Source organism: Mandrillus leucophaeus, unplaced genomic scaffold, assembly GCF_000951045.1.
Source record: "Mandrillus leucophaeus isolate KB7577 unplaced genomic scaffold, Mleu.le_1.0 Scaffold64, whole genome shotgun sequence".
NCBI classification, from domain to species: domain Eukaryota; kingdom Metazoa; phylum Chordata; class Mammalia; order Primates; family Cercopithecidae; genus Mandrillus; species Mandrillus leucophaeus.
Genome location: NW_012106919.1, coordinates 363,799 through 385,151, shown reverse-complemented (window position 1 = coordinate 385,151; position 21,353 = coordinate 363,799). Strand labels below are relative to the sequence as shown.

Here is a 21,353-nt window from a genome sequence, read left to right as displayed (position 1 = left end):
GCAGCAGCACTCGACACAGGGCATCCAAGTCCTTGGTTTGGAGTCAGGTGTGCTTTCCAGAATCCTGGGAGGAGAGGCTCTTCACTGAAAGGAAGCAGCTTCAGTCTAGAGTAATTTGAGGATAGGAATTTCAGTCAACAGCAGCCTGTGAAGAACACTACATAGCTTCCATAAGTAGGTCGGTTTCCCCATCACTTTGTTTGCACTAGTCCTTTACCTTCAGTCTTGGACATCCTACCTCCAACTGATCTTTATTTTGAGCAGCACAGTTCAATTCTTTAGCTAAAGATGAAGGGATCTCTGCACTGACATTCTTCCCCTTTGAGAAAAGAATCCTAATTTTAAGAGTCTGAAGGAGTTTAGTGGTCACCTAGTCTCCCCTCCCTTGATACCTCTACCGATAGTTTCTACTCAAGCATTGGGATGCTTTTTTAGAAGAATCTTATCTTCAAAAATTCTACCTTTTTAATGCGTGTATTTGTGGCCCTCAGAAGTTCCTAAATTCTGTACAAAGAACACAAAAGTTTCTGGAGGGTGGAACAGGGCATATTGAAGTTAAAGCCAATGTAATTTGCTTTTGGGAGTGCAGAGACCTAATGAAAGTGGCAGATGTCCCACTGTCCACACACCATGCTTAGCTACACTACTATTCTTCACAGCTTCTAGGAATTACATTTTTTTTTTTGGTAGTTTATGGTAGTGGTGCCTAAATATGGTTGTACCTTCAAAGGCTTCAGAAAAGGAACTGGAATCCTGAGAATCTTGTGAAAACACCCTCTAATGCCTCATCACAAATATACCAAATTATCTCCAGTGACAGGACCTGGAAATCTGTACTTTCTTAAAAGGTTCTTCAGGTAAGGTTTGCTGAGGCTTATTACAAATGTACCCTTGATTTGATGCTAATGCTGTATTTAGGGCTGAAGGATGCACACACTAAATATCTGAGTGCTTTTCAGATTCCATCTATGCTGAAAAAGAATGTAAGAGAATAAACATATTTCAATTAGCCCTCAACATCTTGCTTTAGAACTTTAGCCCACTAAAGCCCAGTATAGTATAGGAGAGAACACTGCACCAGGTTTCAAATCTGGATTCTAATTTTTGTTCTGAAAAATAGCAACTGACACTGGCATGCCATTTAACCTCTCCAGGCCTCAATTTCCACTACAGATAATACCCGATGTGTCAGTAAGACAACTGATGTAACTTTGCCAAACAAGTAGAATTATCCTTCCTCCTTTGTCCTGCTCTGTCCTAGCTTTCAATACTTGATCTGCCCTAACATTTTCCTGTATGTACTTCTTTATCCCAGATATTGGAACAATTGCTAGCAAGGAAAGGTAATGATGGATTTTCATTTCCCAATATAGTCTGGCAAAGAAATTAAAGGTTTACTTCTCCTTGCTAATCCAATCTACACGGGATGGATGCAAGCAAGGAGCGCTCTGGCTGCCATACAAGACAGTGTAGCTATTGTTTATTCCTGATTATGGGACAGGATATAGATGAAAATCAATAATAAGACATTCATTTTAGCCAATAGTTTAAATCTTTTCTCCTGTGTTCCTCTTCTTCAAGCAACTGAATTATCTGTATAAAATGGAAACATATCTGGTTCCCATTTCAAACTATAGTACAGATACCAAAGAGGAGAGTGCCAGAAAAGGAGAGTACAAAGTAACCCCTTAGAGAGGCCCAGGCACTTGCTGAAAATTTAGGGGAAGGGTCTGAGATTTCTAAGTGACTGATAATTACATAGGTGATGACTACAACACAAAAAAACCATTGACAGGAAAGATGAACATAGTTCTCCTTTTTAAAGTTAAAGTTTCTACAAAATAGAAATGTCACAAGACACATTAGAACAATGCAGTGGACCAAATTTTCTTATTTATTAAAGAACAGAAATAAATTTTGCTTAAATTTAAAAAAATAATATTAAAACTTAGTTTATCTTTTCACTGAATAAAACTGAGAAAAAGTTGGCTTTCAGATCATATATTTATTTAAAAAAATAAAATGGGAAATTGACAAAGTTACCACATTATTCTGCATGCTAACAGGATTTCCCAAGCCTGTGAGAGAATCATTTCTTGAGCAATTAAAAAAAAAAAAAAAAAAGAACTTCCTCAACAATGTAAAAATAGGAAACCTTTCAATCCAAATTCAAGGTCTTTATTACTAGTTCCACCTCACAAGCTAGTGGGATGTATCTGTGTCACAAGCTGAACTCCTTAGTAAAGAAAGCTTGAGAAGACACTAAACAAGGATGTTACTAAAAGACGATGATTTGTTAAAATTATAAAGCAATCATCTTTTGGCCTGCAAATAGTCAACATTAGAACTCTCCACCACTGTGGATCTGGCTCCCCATCACAATGTTATTCTGAATCCAGGATAATTACAATCACATGGCATTTTTTTTCTGCATGCTTTCTTGGCCCAAACCCTGCATGATAACATATACAATTTACAAGATGGGACTTGAAATTCCCATTCTCACACAGGATAGTTAGGGAGTGTTACCAATAATAAAGAATAAAAGTTATACAACATTGATTATTATAAATTATATTTGTTCTTATCCACCCCCATTCTCCTTAATATGTTCAGATTCCTTCCTGCAGAAAACATGGTGTTCCTATATAATACCAATTACATCATTAATGATGATTAGAATGAGCTGTAGAAACCTTGATTCTGAAGACATGTATGTGCAGGTGAGACGCAATCTGATTGCAAACACTGACACAGTAGCGGATCAAATCAAAGAAAGAGAAAACCTGGAAAGAAAAGAGACATTCTCAGCACTCGTTTAGGCTCTCCCTAAGCTTCCTGAAAGTAAAGAGGAGTGGACTCTGTTTTCTCTGCAGATTGACCTTCTATTCTAAACAATAATTCAATTTCCTCGCAATCTTTCCTTCACATACAAACTCTTTGTTAGAGAGACAGATGACAAATATTTTAAGCTTTATGGGCCTTATTGTCTTTGAAACAGTTGCTTAACTCTGCCATTGTAGCATGAAACCAGCCAAAGATAATATATAAATGAATGGCCATAGCTGTGTTCCAATAAAACTGTATTTACCAAAACAGGCTATGGGCCCACAGGGTGTAGTATGCCGATTCATGCTTTTTTACTCAGTCAGCAATTTGCAATTTATGAGCCCTGCCTGATGTAGGCAGGACTAGTAAGATTAATGCAAAAAATAAAAGGCTCAAATATAAAGTCATAGAACTCTCACACAGCCCCATTTATGTGGATTTCTGACATTCCAAATCATTACAATTATATGAACTATCTCTCATGACTGGCTCATCAAAATAAGAAAACAAGCAACCTTCAAATCCTCAAACCATGAAATAAGACTTAGTACAATACCTACCAGGGCAATCCAAAGTACAATATATTCATCAATAAAGCTGTTAAAATACTGGTCCAGAAACAAAAGTGCCGGACCTATGAATGCTGTGTCATGCAAATGCATTTCACTTTTCGTCATGTGTGCAACCTATGAATAAAACAGAATAACGTAGGCATTTTCATAGAAGGACAATTGTGGACTACAGAGTAAATCATATTGTGCTCAGATATCAACTTCCAGTAATTATTTAGGAATAGCTGTTGAATTCCCAAAACTAAAAACCCAACAATAAGAAATGTGTCTGAGAAACCCGCCAAAAGATGCTTTTCACAAGGAGCCTTAATTTGAGTGTCCAGATTGAGACTGAAGAATGTAGATAAACTGAACAACCAAATTAAACAGTGGATAAAAGGGTGAAAAGTTGTATGTTTTCCAAGAACTTCCAGTAACTTCAAATTGTAGCTTCACAAAGGGTAAAAATAGTTCCCATGTTGATATCAAGAGATTCTGATTGGAGGAGGGCAAACTCTAGAACCATTTAGGAAGCACAGAATGAAAACTATGGCCATAAAACCAAAATAAGATAAAAGTGAAAAACAAAACAAATAAAAACTCAGGTGCTTACCACAAGCTTATTAGTGATTTTAGCAGACACAAAACCAAATGTCAGTATATAAAGACAGGGATGCTTTTCAAAAAGCTGAACTGCGGATTTCTTGTAGATCATTGCAGCTAATGTAATCACTGATCCAATATGGAGAAAAGGAGAAAGGACACTTGTTCCCTGTACAGAGTGAAGAGAAGAGTTAATAGTATTCAGTACTCATCAGATACTGCATGGATCTGCTCCAGAACAGTTCAACTCAAACTTCCAGGAACCTCATGGTACCTGATAGGCAGCAATTTCTATAAATCACAAACTAGAAGAGCTAATGAAAAGTAGCAGCATAAATTGATTAGGCACAAACTGAAGATTTCACTTGAGAGACTAGGCTTATTTTTACAAAGCAGCTCATACTTTAAAAAACATGTGAATAAGAGTGTGTGTGTGTGTGTGTGTGTATGCATAAAACTATGACTATATAAAGCATATAAATGTGGGTAAGTATATATAAAATTGAAGTTTTGAACATTAGTTTCTTTAAAGGCTATGTATAAATTATAAATTAACAAATGATTTTATACATTTGAAATAAAAAACAAAATGACAACAAAACCAAGTCCTAGTGTAAACAAGTGTTGAAAATCTTAAGGCATACTTACTGCTATTGTGGATCCATTTTTGCCAACACCACCTGTGAAGATTACACGGAAGTAATTTGTACAGGAAAATATGGTCCCTGCTACAGTACAAAGTGCAGGAAAAATTTTCATTTGAATATTCAGCACTGGAATCTTTAATGGGTAGAGAGAGAAAACAATTAAAACATATACAAACTAAAATAATAAAACAGTCTAATATTTGATTCATATTCCCAAAAACTTTCCATTCCCTCCAATTACATAAATATGTAAAGTAATGAAAGTTTCCTTTTCCTCTTCGTTATAAGCAATACAGCAAGTCTCAAGAGTTGAGACTATTTAGAAATTAGTCTCACTTCTGATATCAACCTTAAAAAAAAAAAAACACACATTCAACTTTATTAACTTGTGTCACAAGTTAAGATAGATTCACTGAATGCATCCCAGAGATCTTGCAACAGTGAACCAGGATGTGTTCTGGCCTTTTAATAAAAGGAGTGCACCTCGCCTTTTTCTTTGTATATGTTTTTGAATTCTACCTCTAAATCTGTAGAACATTCATAATTGTTGTGAGGAAGTATGAAGCATAACAGAAATGTTGCAACTAGATATAAAAATCTGCAGAGTACAGAGAATGGAAGACAAAATTTCTATTCAGAAGAGTTCCCAACTCCAAATTGTTAGGATACAGGCAGTAAAAGCAGAAGGCAACTAAGAAGGCATTCACATGCAGGAGAAAAAACAGGTCAAGTACATTCAAACAGATTCTACTGCTATGCATCCAAAATTTTAAAGTTTAAATGTACTTTTCAGAAAAGTGAATAATATATTCATGAAATATACTGAAAATGTATTTACCTGAAGTATGGGGGACAGAGTGGATTGATATCATGCATTTAATCTTGAAAACACAATATCCATCATTTAAAATGAAATACACTTGTACTGAATTTTAAAAATCATTTAAGAGTCTCTTCTTTTTTGCACCCCTCCCTTTAGCTTTTTTGGTCTCAAATTTTGTCCAATATGGATTGAAAAGAAAGTAACAGTAAAATAAATGATGTAGTCTAGTAATAGAAACAAATGATTATAGAAACGAGATTCCAAAAGCCCCCAATGGTTTAATAAGCCATGAGTTCTTACAATGAAAAAAATTTTTTTAAAAAAATTGAGACAGAGTCTTGCTCTGTCACCCAGGCTGGAGTGCAGTGGTGTGATCTTGGTTTACTGCAACCTCTGCTTCCTGGGTTCAAGTGATTCTCTTGCCTCAGCCTCCCCAGTAGCTGGGATTACAGGTGGCCACAACCAGGCCTGGCTAATTTTTGTATTTTTAGTAGAGACGGGGTTTCACCATGTTGGCCAGGCTGGTCTCGAACTCTTGACCTCAAGTGATCTCCCAGCCTCAGCCTCCCAAAGTGCTGGGATTACAGGTGTGAGCCACCATGCCTGGTCACAATGAAAGCATTTTAATTAGGGCTGTTTACACTTTGTACGGCTGTCATCTATCTACACTTTTAAAATCAAATAGCAAATGTGGCACTTTCTACTATATGGGAAACCTCAGTTAAGATTGGAAGACATAAATCTTAATGTTTGGATACTTCATTTCTTCAAAACTCTCAAGAACTCACTTTGTTTAGATAACTCCGTTACCTCTTGCAAAAATGCAGCTCTAAAAAAAAACTGAAATCAAATGTTCAAGTTTTAAGTTGTACTGAAGCAGTGTTAAATTTTCTGAAATTAACTAGGTCAACCTAAAAGTCAAGTCCTAAACTATCCTAAATGGTTATCTTCTCCCCCTAAATCTCCAATCTCTGCAGTCTAAGTTCAAAACTTGTTTTCAATAAAGGAGAAAATCAACACCATGGTTGCTTTGAACTCCAAGAGATTTTTCTGCTCTTGTTCAATAAACTAGGGACATTGCGTTCTCAATCTGATGCACCTGGCTGAAACTCAATACTGTGGCTAGTTTCCTGGTTCCCAGACTCTCTTCCCACCCCTCCCACTTTTGACTCCACAGAGACAAAGGATCTCTCTGGCAAAGGGGAAAATACTATACTTCTCTCAGATTCTAAAAGAAGCAAAGCATTATTCTATCACAGGGGCAGCCCTGTATTAGGGGCAGGGTACTAAATGAGTACCATCTCTGTATAATAGTCGTCTGTGTCATATATGAACTGAATGAGAGTCATAACTGTATTTATAATTTGGTGAAATTGCCTTGGGATCGTAAAAATCGTTGCCTTTTGAAAGAATAAACACAAACATTAGAAAAGCCAGGAAAATTAGTACATGGCTTGGATTACAAAGGAAGCAAACTAGGAGCAAAGCATCATAGATTCTTAAGGTTCTCATCACTTTTGTCATATATGTTAGCTACATACACCAAAACATAAGCTCCTGAGTGATGCATTTTGTTTGAATTGATTTTGTACACTCTCTAGAGCCCTGGTTATTGTAGGTGGCTCAATACATATTTGTTAAATGAAGACTAAAATCTCCCTTTCTCTTACTTTCTATGTAGAAGTCCTGTTTCGGGAGAGTATGAAGAAACATCTAGCCCCTACATTAGCAATGAAATGAGCTACCAAGAAAATATGAGGCAAAGTGAAGAAAAAGCTCGAGTCAAAGGAATCCCAAGTCTCAGCAGGTGATCCTTTAAAAACTGGCACTACTTATAAAAAACACAAAGTGTTGCCATTCTCACCCCACACTTAAGATCAAGGAGGGTGGCACATTCTGTCTTTCCCTCAGGTCAAAAAGGACAGGCACATTCTGTATTTCCCAACCTTTTTCTTTCTGTCATCATCTTGGAACTCATCAAAGGTGGCTGAAGTGCATCCACTCTTTAGAAATAGCCAAAGAGCTATACCAAAGACATCTTTATGTCAGGACTGCTTGCAGTTTCAAGTCTTTAGGAGTCGGGAAGAGTAAGAATTCCTTTGGGTCATGGTGTCTGTCCTATAGCCAGGTGAAAACTCTTCAGACTCATACCATGAAGGTATGCATCCAAATAATAACAATGTAATGTAATTCACTTTTAAAAAGGTTACAGATAGAAAAAGAAAATCTTAAATTATCAGTATCTTTACCAGATTACAAAGGTCATGTTTCCTGGTTCAATAGTTTGTATTAATGCAGACTACTATCAGTTAGTAAACTTTGACTAGTTTTCTTATAAGCATGATAAAATGTCCTTATAGGCTTTGTACACCAGAGCAGAAATAAAAAGTATCATTTTGAGATTAGACACTTTCCTCAAAGAATGTGGGAATGCCTGTTTGTAAATCATTTTAATGTAAATGAATTCCATCAAAATACAGCAAATGTTAACATAATTACAGTGTCCACAAAGGAAAATCACCCTATCAGAATTATTTAAGTGTAAAGGCATTTTAACGTCTTGTAGTTCAAGAATGAGATACCAATTTATACTACATAGAAAGTCTTCAGTCTGACCAAATGAATCCTGAAACTTCACCTGCAATAGTAACACTCACCTAGTTGCCTTAACTGAATGCCAGAAAGTCCCTTGTGGCTTAATACAATTTGATCAATTACTACATTTACAAGACTCAAGCATCAGTAAAAGTAACCATGAGTTGATTATATGTAAGTCTTTTCCAAATTAAGAATATATTCTTTTCTGTTTTTTTAAAGAGTGATAGGATAGAAGATAGTTCCAAGGCATTCTAAAAGGAATGTCTTTTGGGGAAGCAAAAAACAAAAAAATATGCTTTTTGTTTCTTGCAATGTATAAAACAAGCACTGACTTTTATGGATGAAGACAATTTCCTTTGGGGAAAAAAAAAGGGAAAACAACAACAATAACAACAATAACTATAACCTATGGTAAAAACTCATCTCTTTGGGGAAAAAAATTGGCAAAGAATGGGTAATCCATATGTAATAGATGCAAATCACTTACCTTTACAAAACAGCTGATCTTCTGGAATCAGCCTTATGAAGACATCTGCACTGTTTTTATTTGTTCTGACCATAAACTTGCTTTCTAAGTGTCAGTAAAAGCCTTCTAATTTAATGAGGATTTGGAAGGCAATTTCCATTTTATGGCCTCAATCTCAGAAGAGATGTAAATTTCACACCTGAACCCTAAGTGAGTCTCTCTTCTCCATTTGGCACGCAAATAAGTGAGAGCTCAATATGTAGTAATTGTTTCTGTATTAGCATAATGCAATTCAAAATAGCATATTCAGTAACGAACCCATAATGCTAAGTAAAAAGAAAAAAATAATATAGTGATCTGAGGTCAGTTATGGGAATCTATATTGGGAGCTGTTTAAAAAAAGAACCTGTAATCCCAGCACTTTGGGAGGCCAGGAGATCGAGACCATCCTGGCTAACCCGGTGAAACCCCGTCTCTACTAAAAAAATACAAAAAACTAGCCTGGCGAGATGGCGGGCGCCTGTAGTCCCAGCTACTCGGGAGGCTGAGGCAGGAGAATGGCGTAAACCCGGGAGGCGGAGCTTGCAGTGAGCTGAGATCCGGCCACCGCACTCCAGCCTGGGCGACAGAGCGAGACTCCATCTCAAAAAAAAAAAAAAAAAAAAAGAGGAAAGAAAAAAAGCAGAATATTTCACTAAGTCTCCAAATATATCACCAGAGAAGTCAGGTTGTACCCTTTTAGTTTAATGATGCTAACAGTAGGACCAAAGTGCTAACAATAGGATGAAGGGGCACGGGGAGAATCTGTTTTCCTGTTGCAACCTCACCTCACGAATCCTGAAATTAGACTGCTAGTTTACTAGGTCTGGGAACTCCATTTCAGATGTGAATCTGAGAGTTCCTCAGATAAAATATGTAATTTAAAAAGGATAGTTATATTAATTACAAGACGACAAAATATTTGATCTTTATAAAAGAAAAAATTATATCTACTATGTACATGTGTAGATTTTTCCTAATGGAAAAAGGTAAAAAGTATACTGAAGCAATTCACTACCAGGCATCACCTAAGAAATAAGGATATGTATATAACGTGCACAGACACTTCATTTACAATGTTTTATGCATTTCCATATTTACAAAAAATGATTAGGCACACAGGTTGAGCATCCCTAATCTGAAAATCCAAAATCTAAAATGCTACAAATCCCAAAACTCCTTGAGTGCCAACATGATGCCACAAGTGGAAAATTCCACACTTGACCTTATGTGACAGGTTGAGGTCAAAATGTAGGTGCACTAAAGTTTATTCAGCATCTCCAAGGGAAAAACGACCCTCCCAGTCCCCTTCATAGCTGCAATATATCTTTGTGTAAAGGCCCATATCCTGTCATGTAAGTACCCCCACAAAGGGTAATAAAATGACATTGTGCAGGCTGGACATTCCAACAGCAGGCTCTCCCCAATGCCCGACATGGGGCCAAGAACTAAGTGCATTACTGTTTTTTAATTTTGTTTTTGTTTTTTGCTTATTAGCTGCTGTGTGGTATAAAGATATTGTTGAAAATGTCAAAAAGGCCTGCAGATAATTTTTGGTTAATAGTGATAACATACAGGTATTCTAGTGATGCTAGTGTGCTGCTTCACTACCCTGAACACATTATCTTTTCACTTATACGTCTTATGTTTTGCTAAATATATCTATGTGTAAATAAGTGTTAGAAAATGATTGCTTAACAGTAGTATGTAAATTCAGAGTCAGGAGTAACACTGATGCCAAACCACAGATTATCCACATGGGTGGCTAAGATAGTAACACTTTTGCTTTCTGATGGTTCGGTACACACACTTCGTTTTATCCACAAAATTATTAAAAATATTGTATAAAATTACTTTCGGGCAATGTGTATAAGACGTATATGAAAATAAATTTCATGTTTGGACTTGGTATCTCAAGATACCAAGATATCTCATTATGTATGTGCAAAGACTGTAAAATTTGAAAACATCTGAAATCTGAAATGCTGGTCCCAAGAATTATAGACAAGGGATACTTAACCTGTATAAACCAAACACTGATTTGTTTTCCAATAATCAAGCCAGAAATCCCACTTTTTGGATATTGGTATGCTGAAACTTTATGTACAAGATGTTACAAATAATTTTGTGGGGAAAATTTTGGTATACAAGGCTTATAAAAATAATAACATAGTCAAAACTTTAGGAGTGGGGGTAAGCTTTCGGCTTTATGATCTGGTTTCAGGAAAACAAAAACTATTATTTCCTTCCTATAAGGCAAAACTGTTATAAAAAAAAAAAAGAACTAGTCTACTGAAGAGCAAAAGTAATAAAATTCGTATTTCCTATGCATTAGTCTCAAAAGCCAATAGGGTCTCTATAGTGAAATCTAAGATATATAAGTGAATGATATTATGTACATAACTGAATAGTTTCACAATTTTCCCAGTTGACTGTGGATTATTTTTATTCCTTCATCTCCTACCCCTTCACAGACTCATCTTCCCAACAAAAGACACTTAACAATTCATTTCTGGCAATAAATACTTCGGGTAGTGTATCAATTACACTTCCTCAAGTACCTCATTTTCCATCATAAAGTGAGTTAGGTAAGGGAAAAATGTTGCTCAGTAAATTTCCCTTATACTTTAAAATTAATCTGATTTTTAAGAATTACATTAATTTAGGCCTAGTAAATCTTTTCTTTGTTAAGCTTTCACCAAATGAATGATAAATACTGTATTCTGAAGGGGTGATGGTAGAAATCGGCAGTTAACTGATGACCAGGGGAGTACAAACTATGACAACCCAAATCTGAAAGAATACATTAAAACTGTAAGAGCAGCAACAACTTTTATTGAGTGCTTATTAATTTGATAGGCACTATTCTAAGTGCTTTAAACAATATATTAACTCTTTTAATGCATAAAATAACTTTATGAGATAGGTACTACTGACCTCATTTTACAGAGGAAACTAGGCCAGAGACAGTTACACAACAGGTTAAGTTCACACAGTAGGCCGTGCAGCCTGGGTCAAATGCACAGAGTCTGGTTCCAGAGCTTGTGTTCTTGGCCCCCATATTTTACTCCCTACCTCAGAGGTTTGTGGAACAGAATCTGTTTGTAGGAGTGACTATATTTCAGGTAGACCTGGAAATCAAGGTCCAAGCTCATTCAAACAATCCCGTGACACCGATTTCATTCAACAGGCATTTATCCTGTTTTGGAGCTAGAGTTAACTTACAATCTCAAATTTGTTATTCAGCTTTAAGTATATGACAGAGAAACTGGTAGACTCATGTAGTTAAGAAAGAGAATAAAAGGTCTAATTTAATCTTGTCACTGGTTAACTTGTTAATAGTGTCTGCTGTTTCCTCATCTGTAAAATGGGATGACAATACTAATTCAGATTCTCAATGGCCTTCAAAAATAACAGCCCTGGAATAGTCCTAACATTCCACATAACTCCAAGTAGTAAAATTCACCATCCTCTAAAGAGAAGTTGTGTTCTACTGTTCGCTATAACTTTTCATTTTCAGAAAAAATGAAAGAATTTCACACATTACCCTTTAACTGGATTATCCCATATTACAAAACACAAGCAAAAGACAACATGCATTAAATGGGACATACAATGTGAAAAAAGTTACCATAGACTGCCAAAAAGGTGGTCCTCCAATCACTGCCAGCAAATGCATGATTATTATGAAGATTTGCACTTCAGTCACATCAATTCTGATTAGGTACAAAAAGCCAAAAGAGCAGAATTACTCACAACAATTTCAAGTTAATTACGTGCAAGCTTAGCAGCATTCCTCTATCATGCACAATAGAAAAAAAAATCTCAAATATTGAGGAAAGGGGAAAAGGAGGCATCAAAAATTTGTTATGAGCAAAAATCATATAAAATCCGAAGCCTTTTAATTTAATTTGATGAATTTCAAAGAGCAATAAAAACCCCTCCTTTCCAAAGGAAATTTCTGACTCATTGAAGTTGGGCTGAAACCATAGGTTAACCTTTCCCACCAAAACAAAAAAAAACAAAAAAAAATTGAGGAGGTATTAAATTTTGAGTATCAAGCAGAGGATTACATTGCACTGCTATAAAATATGAAATCTTGAAATAAGTGCTTTGTAGTATCAGATGAAATAAATGGTGCGCTTTAACTCACTGAGACTTTGTAACACTTACTGTTCTTTAGATATATTCATTTAATGTCTGCCATTGTATAGGTGTGAAAACAAAAATCTCCTCCAGTTCTCAAATTCTTATTCTTACTAGGTTAACTACTCTAAGACTTCTGCAAAGAAGATACTGAAAGCAGCCAAGAATTAGCTTTGGGGTTGCTGAAAATAATTTTACAGTCAAGAAGAGACAAACCTCATGCACAACAGGGCAGCAGAAATTAGAAGCCTGAAAGTGTGAAAAAAAGAATATGGGCAAAAAGACTGAGAAGCAAAACATACGCTGTTTTTCCTTTCCTCCTGTAAACTAGCACTTTCTACAATTTTGAGATTATCATTCTTAGATTACTGGATTCAAATGCCTTCTAATTTTGAGAACTTACCCTACAGATATGCTTGCACAAAATGATGTTTATACAAGGTTATTCACTATGGAATTATAAATTTACAATAGCATAATTTAAAAAAATTCCCTCAAAGGGAGTAGTTATAAAAATTATGGTACTTCCATAACATAGAATATTTTGCAGCTTTTAAGGAGTAGGGCAGCTCTCTATATACTGATATAAAAAGTAGCAAAGATATAGTAAGTGAAAATAAGTTGCAGAATGTGTACAGGCTATTTTTTGTGTAAAAAAGAGATAGTATTCTACTTTTATCTTTGCCAGTAATTGCATAACAAATTTCTTGAAAGATACATTACAAACTAAGAATAGTGGCTACCTGTTGGGGAGTACGGTATAGAAACTGGGGAGCTGGGAGATAAGAATGAGGAGACTTTTCACTGTATACCTTCTTATAATGCTAGTTTTTCAACAAAGTGAATAATTTATCTATTATAAGTAATTAGTCTGAAAGTAGATAACAACAGCAAAGAGATTCAATTCCCAGAACAGAACAGAGCCTCCATTTCTAAAAATATATAAAGCAGGTAATCTGTAATGTGAGTTTAAGATACATAAGCTGTCATGCTGTGATAAATAACTGGGTTGAAACTAACGTCTTGCAACTAAAAAAAAATGGGTCTTTGTTTGCCCAGGAATGTTTTTTAAACAGAAGCTTATTTAGCTGCAAAGATACAGTGATGTAGTTATCTTGATATACACATTGAAAAAAAAATGGACTGAATTAGGCTAAAAAGAATCTGTAGAGCTGACCTGGTGACTGGTGTTGCCAATAAGGGGAATTACACTCAGTAGCAGATTCAGGAGACTAAGCAGGTAGGTGTCAAAGATGATCGATTCTGTCTTGGGTGGAGGAGGGTAGACATCTTAGAACATTTTGCTGGATATATGAAGTAGCCTTTTGGAAGGGGAAGGGCCAGAAGTATAGAATTACAAAATAAAAATGGAGGGAACCTCATGCAATTAATCTTTGTACCATGGATTAATATAAAAGAGAATAGGAAACATAAAAGATCTTTACAAAGTCTCAAATTGGGATTCTCAGGGCAAGTTTTATAGAATAGTCATTTGAAACTTTCAAAGACAGAATTTTCTTAACCATTCTAATACTAACATTTTATTTAGATGAATAATGTCTTACTATTATGGAGAGAGGGCCAGGAAAACTTACTTACCAGTTGGTAGTTAGTTAAGAATATTTTTTCTTATTTGTTTATCTGATTTAGAAGACTATTCTGAACTCCAGGATGAGAATCTTCTGCTCTGAATCATGAGAACTGCCTATCATAACTCCTGGAAGTGTGGTTCTAATCTTGACTGTCAATGAAAAAGGGTGCATGCAGTGCAAAGTCATTCCCAGGGATGGGAACTAAAGCAAGCTAAGAGGGACAGGTGGTAGAAATGATAAACAAGAGTTTATGATTCTGTTTAGAAGACAGCTAGTTATATGACAATTCATTCTTCCACCTTTCCGCTAAGAAGTCTCAGTATGGGCTCAATTTACTGTAACACATACTAGAAAGAGGCTCATTTTAATCTTTTTGGCCATACAGGAAATACACAGTTATTTAGAGGACAGAATATTATATAAGGGCAGGAATTTGGCATGTCTGTAATCACTTCCTTTTTATTATTATTATTATTATTATATTATTCTCTCAATCATGAGAACTGCCTATCATCAGTGGAGAATCATCAGTGGTAATATTCTCAAGTGTTGGGACTGTTCCTCAAAACCAAAACAAAGAAACTGACCACTAGTACCACACCAAGAAAAAAACAATGAAAAACAAAACCAAAAAACCCTTCAAGACACATGGGATATGTGGTCGAAGAGCATCCAAACACCAGTGATTTTTTTAACAAAACGTTTTATATGGGAAAACAAATTACTTATGTGTCGCATTAGATTTCTACAGCCTAAAGTTGTAGAGGGAGAAAATTAAATGATACTAACCACAATTTTCTATATCTATGAAGGTACATGAACATCTTGACTAGTGCTGCTTTAAAATAATTTCCTGGCTTCGCGTGGTGGCTCACACCTGTAATCCCAGCACTTTGGGAGGCCAAGGCAGGCAGATCACCTGAGGTAGGGAGTTTGAGACCAGCCTGACTAACATGGAGAAACCCTGTCTCTACTAAAAATACAAAATTAGCCAGGTGTGGTGGCACATGCCTGTAATTCTAACTACTCAGGAGGCTAAGGCGGAAGAATTGCTTAAACCAGGCAGGCGGATGTTGTGGTGAGCTGAGATTGTGCCATTGCACTCCAGCCTGGGCAACAAGAGCAAAACTCTGTCTTAAAAATAAATAAATAAATAAATAATAATTTCCTATTTCTACTTTATTTTAATATAGGTTGTCAAAAGACAACAAAGAATTCTCCCAATTACTGGGGATAACCCATAATGAATATTCTCATCAGGACACACTTAAATTACTATGACAAGCCAGAAACAAACACTGTTTTGATGGCTGTCACAAAAATAAATAAAAAGCAAACCATTCATCTGATGGGGAAGCTATAAATGTGACAGTCTGAGGTCAAAATAACCTTCAACGCCCATAATAAACTTTAGGCCAATCATTCCTTACAACACTCTAATGGTCTACTGATTAACAGAGAATAAAGTGTACTAAATGAATATGAATAAACTTCTCAACAAGGGAACAGAGCATCTCTTTAGTTGGAGTGATGATCTCAGGAGGTCTTCATCACTACAAAAAGCTTAGAAAACTCTCTGATCAAGGTAGTTACTACATCAGAAGTGCAAAATAGCTTTTAAAAGGGGGGTAGAACAACTCCAAAGTAAGTTAGCTAACTATGAGAAAAATTTCTATTTTGAAAGTTTCCATTTGTTTATCAGTGTTACCTGACAAATGCATTTGGTTTGAATTCCAGAATTCAGTTTTAATTGAGGGATGTGAAGGGATTTAAATGGCATTCTATGAAAGCTAAGCACATTAATCATCTTTCCCACAAATTTTTAATGTCTTTCCCCTCTAAAATCAGAAACAGACAATCCATTGTTCTTCTACATGTGACATATGCATTTCAAAGATACACTTGCAGTTATTTTGTAAACATAAGTATTTTTGTTAAACTATACATAGTAAATATAATTGTGTTGTAGTTTGGCAACACAATTGTTTGTATTAGTTTGGTTAACATAGAATATGCATTAGGGATAAATTCACAATGTCAAAGAATCCCCAATTTGTACAATTTGACCTGTGAGCTATTGTTAAAGAGAAGCATTTTGTTTAAAAAAATCATCTATTTGAAGAAGTCTAGATTCTTACTCAAGGATTAGATAGCTATTAACTCCAGATTTATAATTATCCGTAAATGGATCTGAAGCTCTAGGTAACTTATGGATAACCAGAGCATGACATTCATTATAGAATCTACCAGAAATACCACGGGTGGGGTGAACTGTTGGTGGACTGAAATAAAGATTACCTAGAAATTAAATATACTGATTTTGAATATTTTACTTTCTATCCTTGATAAGGGACAAACTGGACATGGTAATCTTAATGTTAAATAATATTAACCATACAGCTGAGTGGTAACTTGGAGTATTTTTAATTCAAGTGTTATAAATTTGGAAAACAGACAACAAGACAAGTCTATTTTTGAAATAAGCTTAATTATCAAAAACACATTACCTACCACATGAATGACTACATGGATCTTCAGACTTTCTGAGAAGACTAAAAAGAAAAAGCCCATTGAATAACTCTGAGTAAGAAGAGAAAAATATAGCCAAAGGCTAGAATAGAACAAGTCCTCTAACATAAAAATAGAGTATAGGTCTCAAATTTAAGGGGCAGCCTATCTTTATCACCTTTGAAAACAATAAGACCCGAAAGGAGAATCCTCTCACAATCTCTGAGTTAAATAAAGGGATCATGAGCTTATTCCTCCTCTCTAACTGGCACAATAAAAAATTTGCCAACCATTAGGAGTCAGCTAAAGGTCCTAATGTAACAATAATGAAGACTTATTATATGCTTAGCACTACAGTAAGCACATTACATTCTTAACCCTTTTAATCTTGACAACCACCCTAGGAGGCAGGAAATATCACCATTTTGTAGATGAGAAAATTTAGAAAGGTCAAGTGACTTTTCCAAGGTTACAGTGAAAATAACCTTGAAGAGAAACCGGAACGTTGTTCCCATGCAGTGCTAAAACTCTTCGTATTCTAATACAATTTTACCAAAAATGCTAGAATACAACAGGAAATAGCTTATATATAGTTTACATGCTAATAAATCAAATTCATTTAGAAACAAATTATTAAGGACAATTCTTTCTGAAGGTTTTTTCCAAACTTCATAAAAAAAGAGAGTATATTTGACAATCTCATTTTAATTATCAAATCAGTTTAAGCAGTAAGTATTAAAAGCAAAAGAAAATCTCTGCAAGTTAGCAACTGGTAAAAAACAGTATATACGGAGAAAACAAAATATTTTGAAAACTTTTTTTATGATGTTAAAATGCATTAGTTTCTGGAAACATTTTAACAGAAAGGGCTCTATAAATATAGGGTACTTTGTTATCAGAGACAAGGTGAAAGTAGATACAGTCAATATTTTGACTGTTAATTTCATTAAGAACATTGGTGGAAAAGACCTTTGCTAAGTATAATCAACAATAATAAAAAAAGGGCTATCAAAAATTATAAACCTATAAATCTAGACAACTGCAATGAGCATAAAGCTACAGGTCTTTGGAGAAAGTACCAGAAGACAGTGTAAGGGTAAAGGGAGACTAATGATATACTTCTTAGTACAGTCGGCCCTCTCTATCTGTGGGTTCTGCATCAATGAATTACACCAACCACAGATCAAAAATATTAAAAGCTGTATCTGTACTGAACACGTGCAGACTTTTTTCCTTGTCATTATTCCCTAAACATTACCGTATAACAACTATTTACTTGGCATTTACATTGTGTGAGGTATAAGTAACGTAGAATGACTTAAAGTATACAGGAGGATGTGTATAGGTTCTATGCAAATACTACATCATCTTATATCAGGAACTTGGGCATCCCTGGATTCTGGTATTTGCAGGAGATCTTAGAACCAATTTCCCACAGATACGGAGGCACAACTGTATTCTCCACATTCCAAGGTTATTTTGAAAAAAGATGCAGAATATCCCTAACCATGAATTTGTCCTCAACGCCATCATTACTGCCACTGAATAACTGGATTTACAACACTGAAATACACTTTTCAGAAAGAACTCAGCCAGGCAGGCGGATCATGAGGTTAGATCGAGACCATCCTGGGTAACACAGTGAAACTCCGTCTCTACTAAAAATACAAAAAATTGGCCAGACGTGGTGGCGGGCACCTGTAGTCCCAGCTACTCAGGAGGCTGACGCAGGAGAATGGCGTGAACCCGGGAGGTGGAGCTTGCAGTGAGCTGAGAGAGCGCCACTGCACTCCAGCCTGGGTGACAGAGTGAGAAATCTGCCTCCCTCAAAAAAAAGAAAGAAAGAAAGAAAGAACTCGGCCAACAAGGAATTCACTATTTCTGTATTATTGAAGCAATATTAAAATTTTAACAATTCTTTTTTTTTCAGGGCAGGAGACCTAACGTAGGAAACCTAATGAACCCTTGCATTGATATAATTATCTGTCAGGTTTTCATATGAACAGTTCTCTGACATTCTCTGAACTGCCAAATAAATTGAATCTAAGCCCTATTTTTTCTTATGCTAAAGTGTGAATGATTCTGGACTATCTCACTAGGAATACATTTCCTAACAATGTTTTTAAAAGTCATAAGGTCAAAATTGCAGTTATAAGAAGAGAAAGAAGGGTGAATGCTGTGGCTCATGACTGTAGTTCCAGTGCTTTGGAAGGTTGAGGTGGGAGGAATGCTTGAGGCCAGAAGTTCAAGACCATCCTAGGCAACACAGCAAGACCTGTCTCTACAAAAAAAAATTTAAAAATTAGCCAGGTGTGATGGTGCAGAAAGGTGAGGTGGGAGGAGCACTTCAGTCCAGGAGTTTCAAGGCTGCAGTGAGCTATGACTGTGCCACTGCACTCCTGCCTGGGTGACAGAATGAGACTCTATCTCAATTAAAAAAAAAAAAGAGGAAAAAGATATATTACTTTTAGCAGTACACTAGAGACATATGTATTTACTGAAAAGAAAAAAAAAAAAAAGGAAAGTATTCAAAGAATGACTATAGTAACATGAAAAGCTAAGGATATTTAGTTTCAAAAGCACAACTAAGAGTGAAAAACATTAAGCAAAACAAACAGAAATCAGAATAGCTTCCAGCAGAAATATTATACAACACCAAGACTGCTGCAAACACAAGCAGAAGAACTAGTATTAGACTGCTTAAAGTATATGCTAAAGAAGTTAACAGAACAAGCAGAATCTTTCCTACATTAATATAGGATCATCTCAACTTCCTTACCTAAGAAAAACTCTGCTTGCTTTATTCTGTTTTCAAAATAGAAATATAAAAAAAATTCTATTTACTGGTGGAAAGGTATTTGTTTTAAAAAACAGTACATAGAATAAAAATTTTAGGCACAATAGGCAAATGGGAGAATTGGCTTTAGCATCAAATCACCAGAAATACCACTTTTAAAAAATTTTATTTAATAGGGTGGATTTTTATTGCCCTAATATTATATATTAAAATTATGTTTTCTAACAACCTGTTTGTGACATACCAACAGGAAGACTTTTGATTTTTCATGTTTTAATTATTCTGTGCATGACAAAGGTGCTGTCTTTATTGAGTTCACACCATTGTACATCAGATAGCATGAATATTCTAGCAGTTACCGTGAAGTTCCAGAACCAAGGCCCCAGGGTTCCTGTGAGAAGCTGGCATATTATAATTATGATCTGGGACTCTGTAACATCGAATCTATACATAAGGAAACAAACATTTCAAAATAACTTTACTCGGAACTTTTGCTAAAGAGCCCTACTAACACAGGTAACAAAAACAGATTTAAAAAGCAGCATTCTTCTTACAAAGACACCTAAAGATGGAATGATACAATTTATACAGTACTATACTATCCTTATACAAACATATATAGTTCTTATCCAAATCAAGATAGAAGAAAAGTTAAAAAAATTAAAACTGTAATATACTGAAAAAATGACTTTTAAGTAGGCAGCTGGAAACACTAATACTAAAAACACAGTATCAACTCTAATTACCTAGGAGTGGTGAATTACTTGCCAAATAATTACACTACGACATAAATCCTTTTAGTACCAGAACTGATCAAGACTTCCCTGTAGATAGGAATTCTTCTTAGAAGTCCCAATGTACATTTTGAAAAACCACTAATCCGTCTTATGCTCCTTCCTTGTCCCAAGCCTCACCACACTCCTACCTCTGCCATCTCAAAAACAAAAAAAACTAGCATATATGTGGAAAGAGTAAGTGGGAAAGAATCTCATCAAGAGTAACTTCTATATGGACATGGTTAGAGCAAAAATCAAATTGGCCATCTCCTTATCCTACTTCCTGATAATCTCTAGTCCAGAAGTTTTCCTTTTTCCTCTTTTTCTTCCCTAATTCCATACCAGCATTATAATACTCTACTACATTGGATTAGTTTACCAGTGATAAAAATAGGTAAAACATCCAGTTCAATCACTTAAAAAGTTTGGAAACACAGATAATAACACACAAAAAAGCAGTATAGACTAAGCTTCAAATAAAAACTACTTAAATAAAAATTAAGGACCGAGGAATGCTAGTGAGATAGATAGATGTCCATGATTTTACCTGGTGATCTGAGAGGCCAGACTGCAATCTAGGTTTTACATTAATACAAATGGTTGTTTTAGGACATCATCTACGGCAACTGATAAAATTAAATGAACAGAGCTGAGGCCCAAATGAACAAATCATTGCTGGAAAAAAGCTACACAGGGAAATTGGAAACTGGAAGGAAAATCTCTGGTATTTAATAATTCATATGTTAAGTATTAGACATTTAAAGATAAATAGATTCTATGCAGGGATTAGAAAGTTTCCCAATTCTGAATCCATACAAAGTGGATTATACATTAACAAACAACAGTTCTTTATTATCAAGAGGTCTTCAAATAATTATTCTTTAAAAATTACCTGGACAAAAAGATGAACTCAATTTGTCAGACAACCCAGTGGAATACATAGCCTATTAACTTTTTTTCATTTAACTATAGAAAAGA

The 21,353-nt window shown here is 35.3% G+C and overlaps 1 protein-coding gene across 3 annotated transcripts in view; it reads right to left on the bottom strand.

Annotated features, from left to right (window-relative positions):
- Positions 1–130: 130 nt before the first annotated feature.
- CEPT1 (choline/ethanolamine phosphotransferase 1) overlaps positions 131–21,353 on the bottom strand; it is a 47,789-nt gene continuing 26,566 nt past the window's right edge. For 2 of the 3 annotated variants that reach the window (XM_012000697.1, XM_012000696.1), the window contains exons 5-9: positions 12,188–12,272; positions 4,632–4,763; positions 3,994–4,152; positions 3,390–3,515; positions 1,872–2,786 (exon numbers count right to left, since the gene is read on the bottom strand). In XM_012000697.1, the coding sequence (XP_011856087.1) occupies positions 2,667–2,786; positions 3,390–3,515; positions 3,994–4,152; positions 4,632–4,763; positions 12,188–12,272 (622 nt within the window). In that variant the 3' untranslated portion in view covers positions 1,872–2,666. Of the gene's footprint in view, positions 320–1,871; positions 2,787–3,389; positions 3,516–3,993; positions 4,153–4,631; positions 4,764–12,187; positions 12,273–21,353 lie in introns of those variants that run through there. The other variant, XM_012000695.1, reaches the window with a different exon arrangement.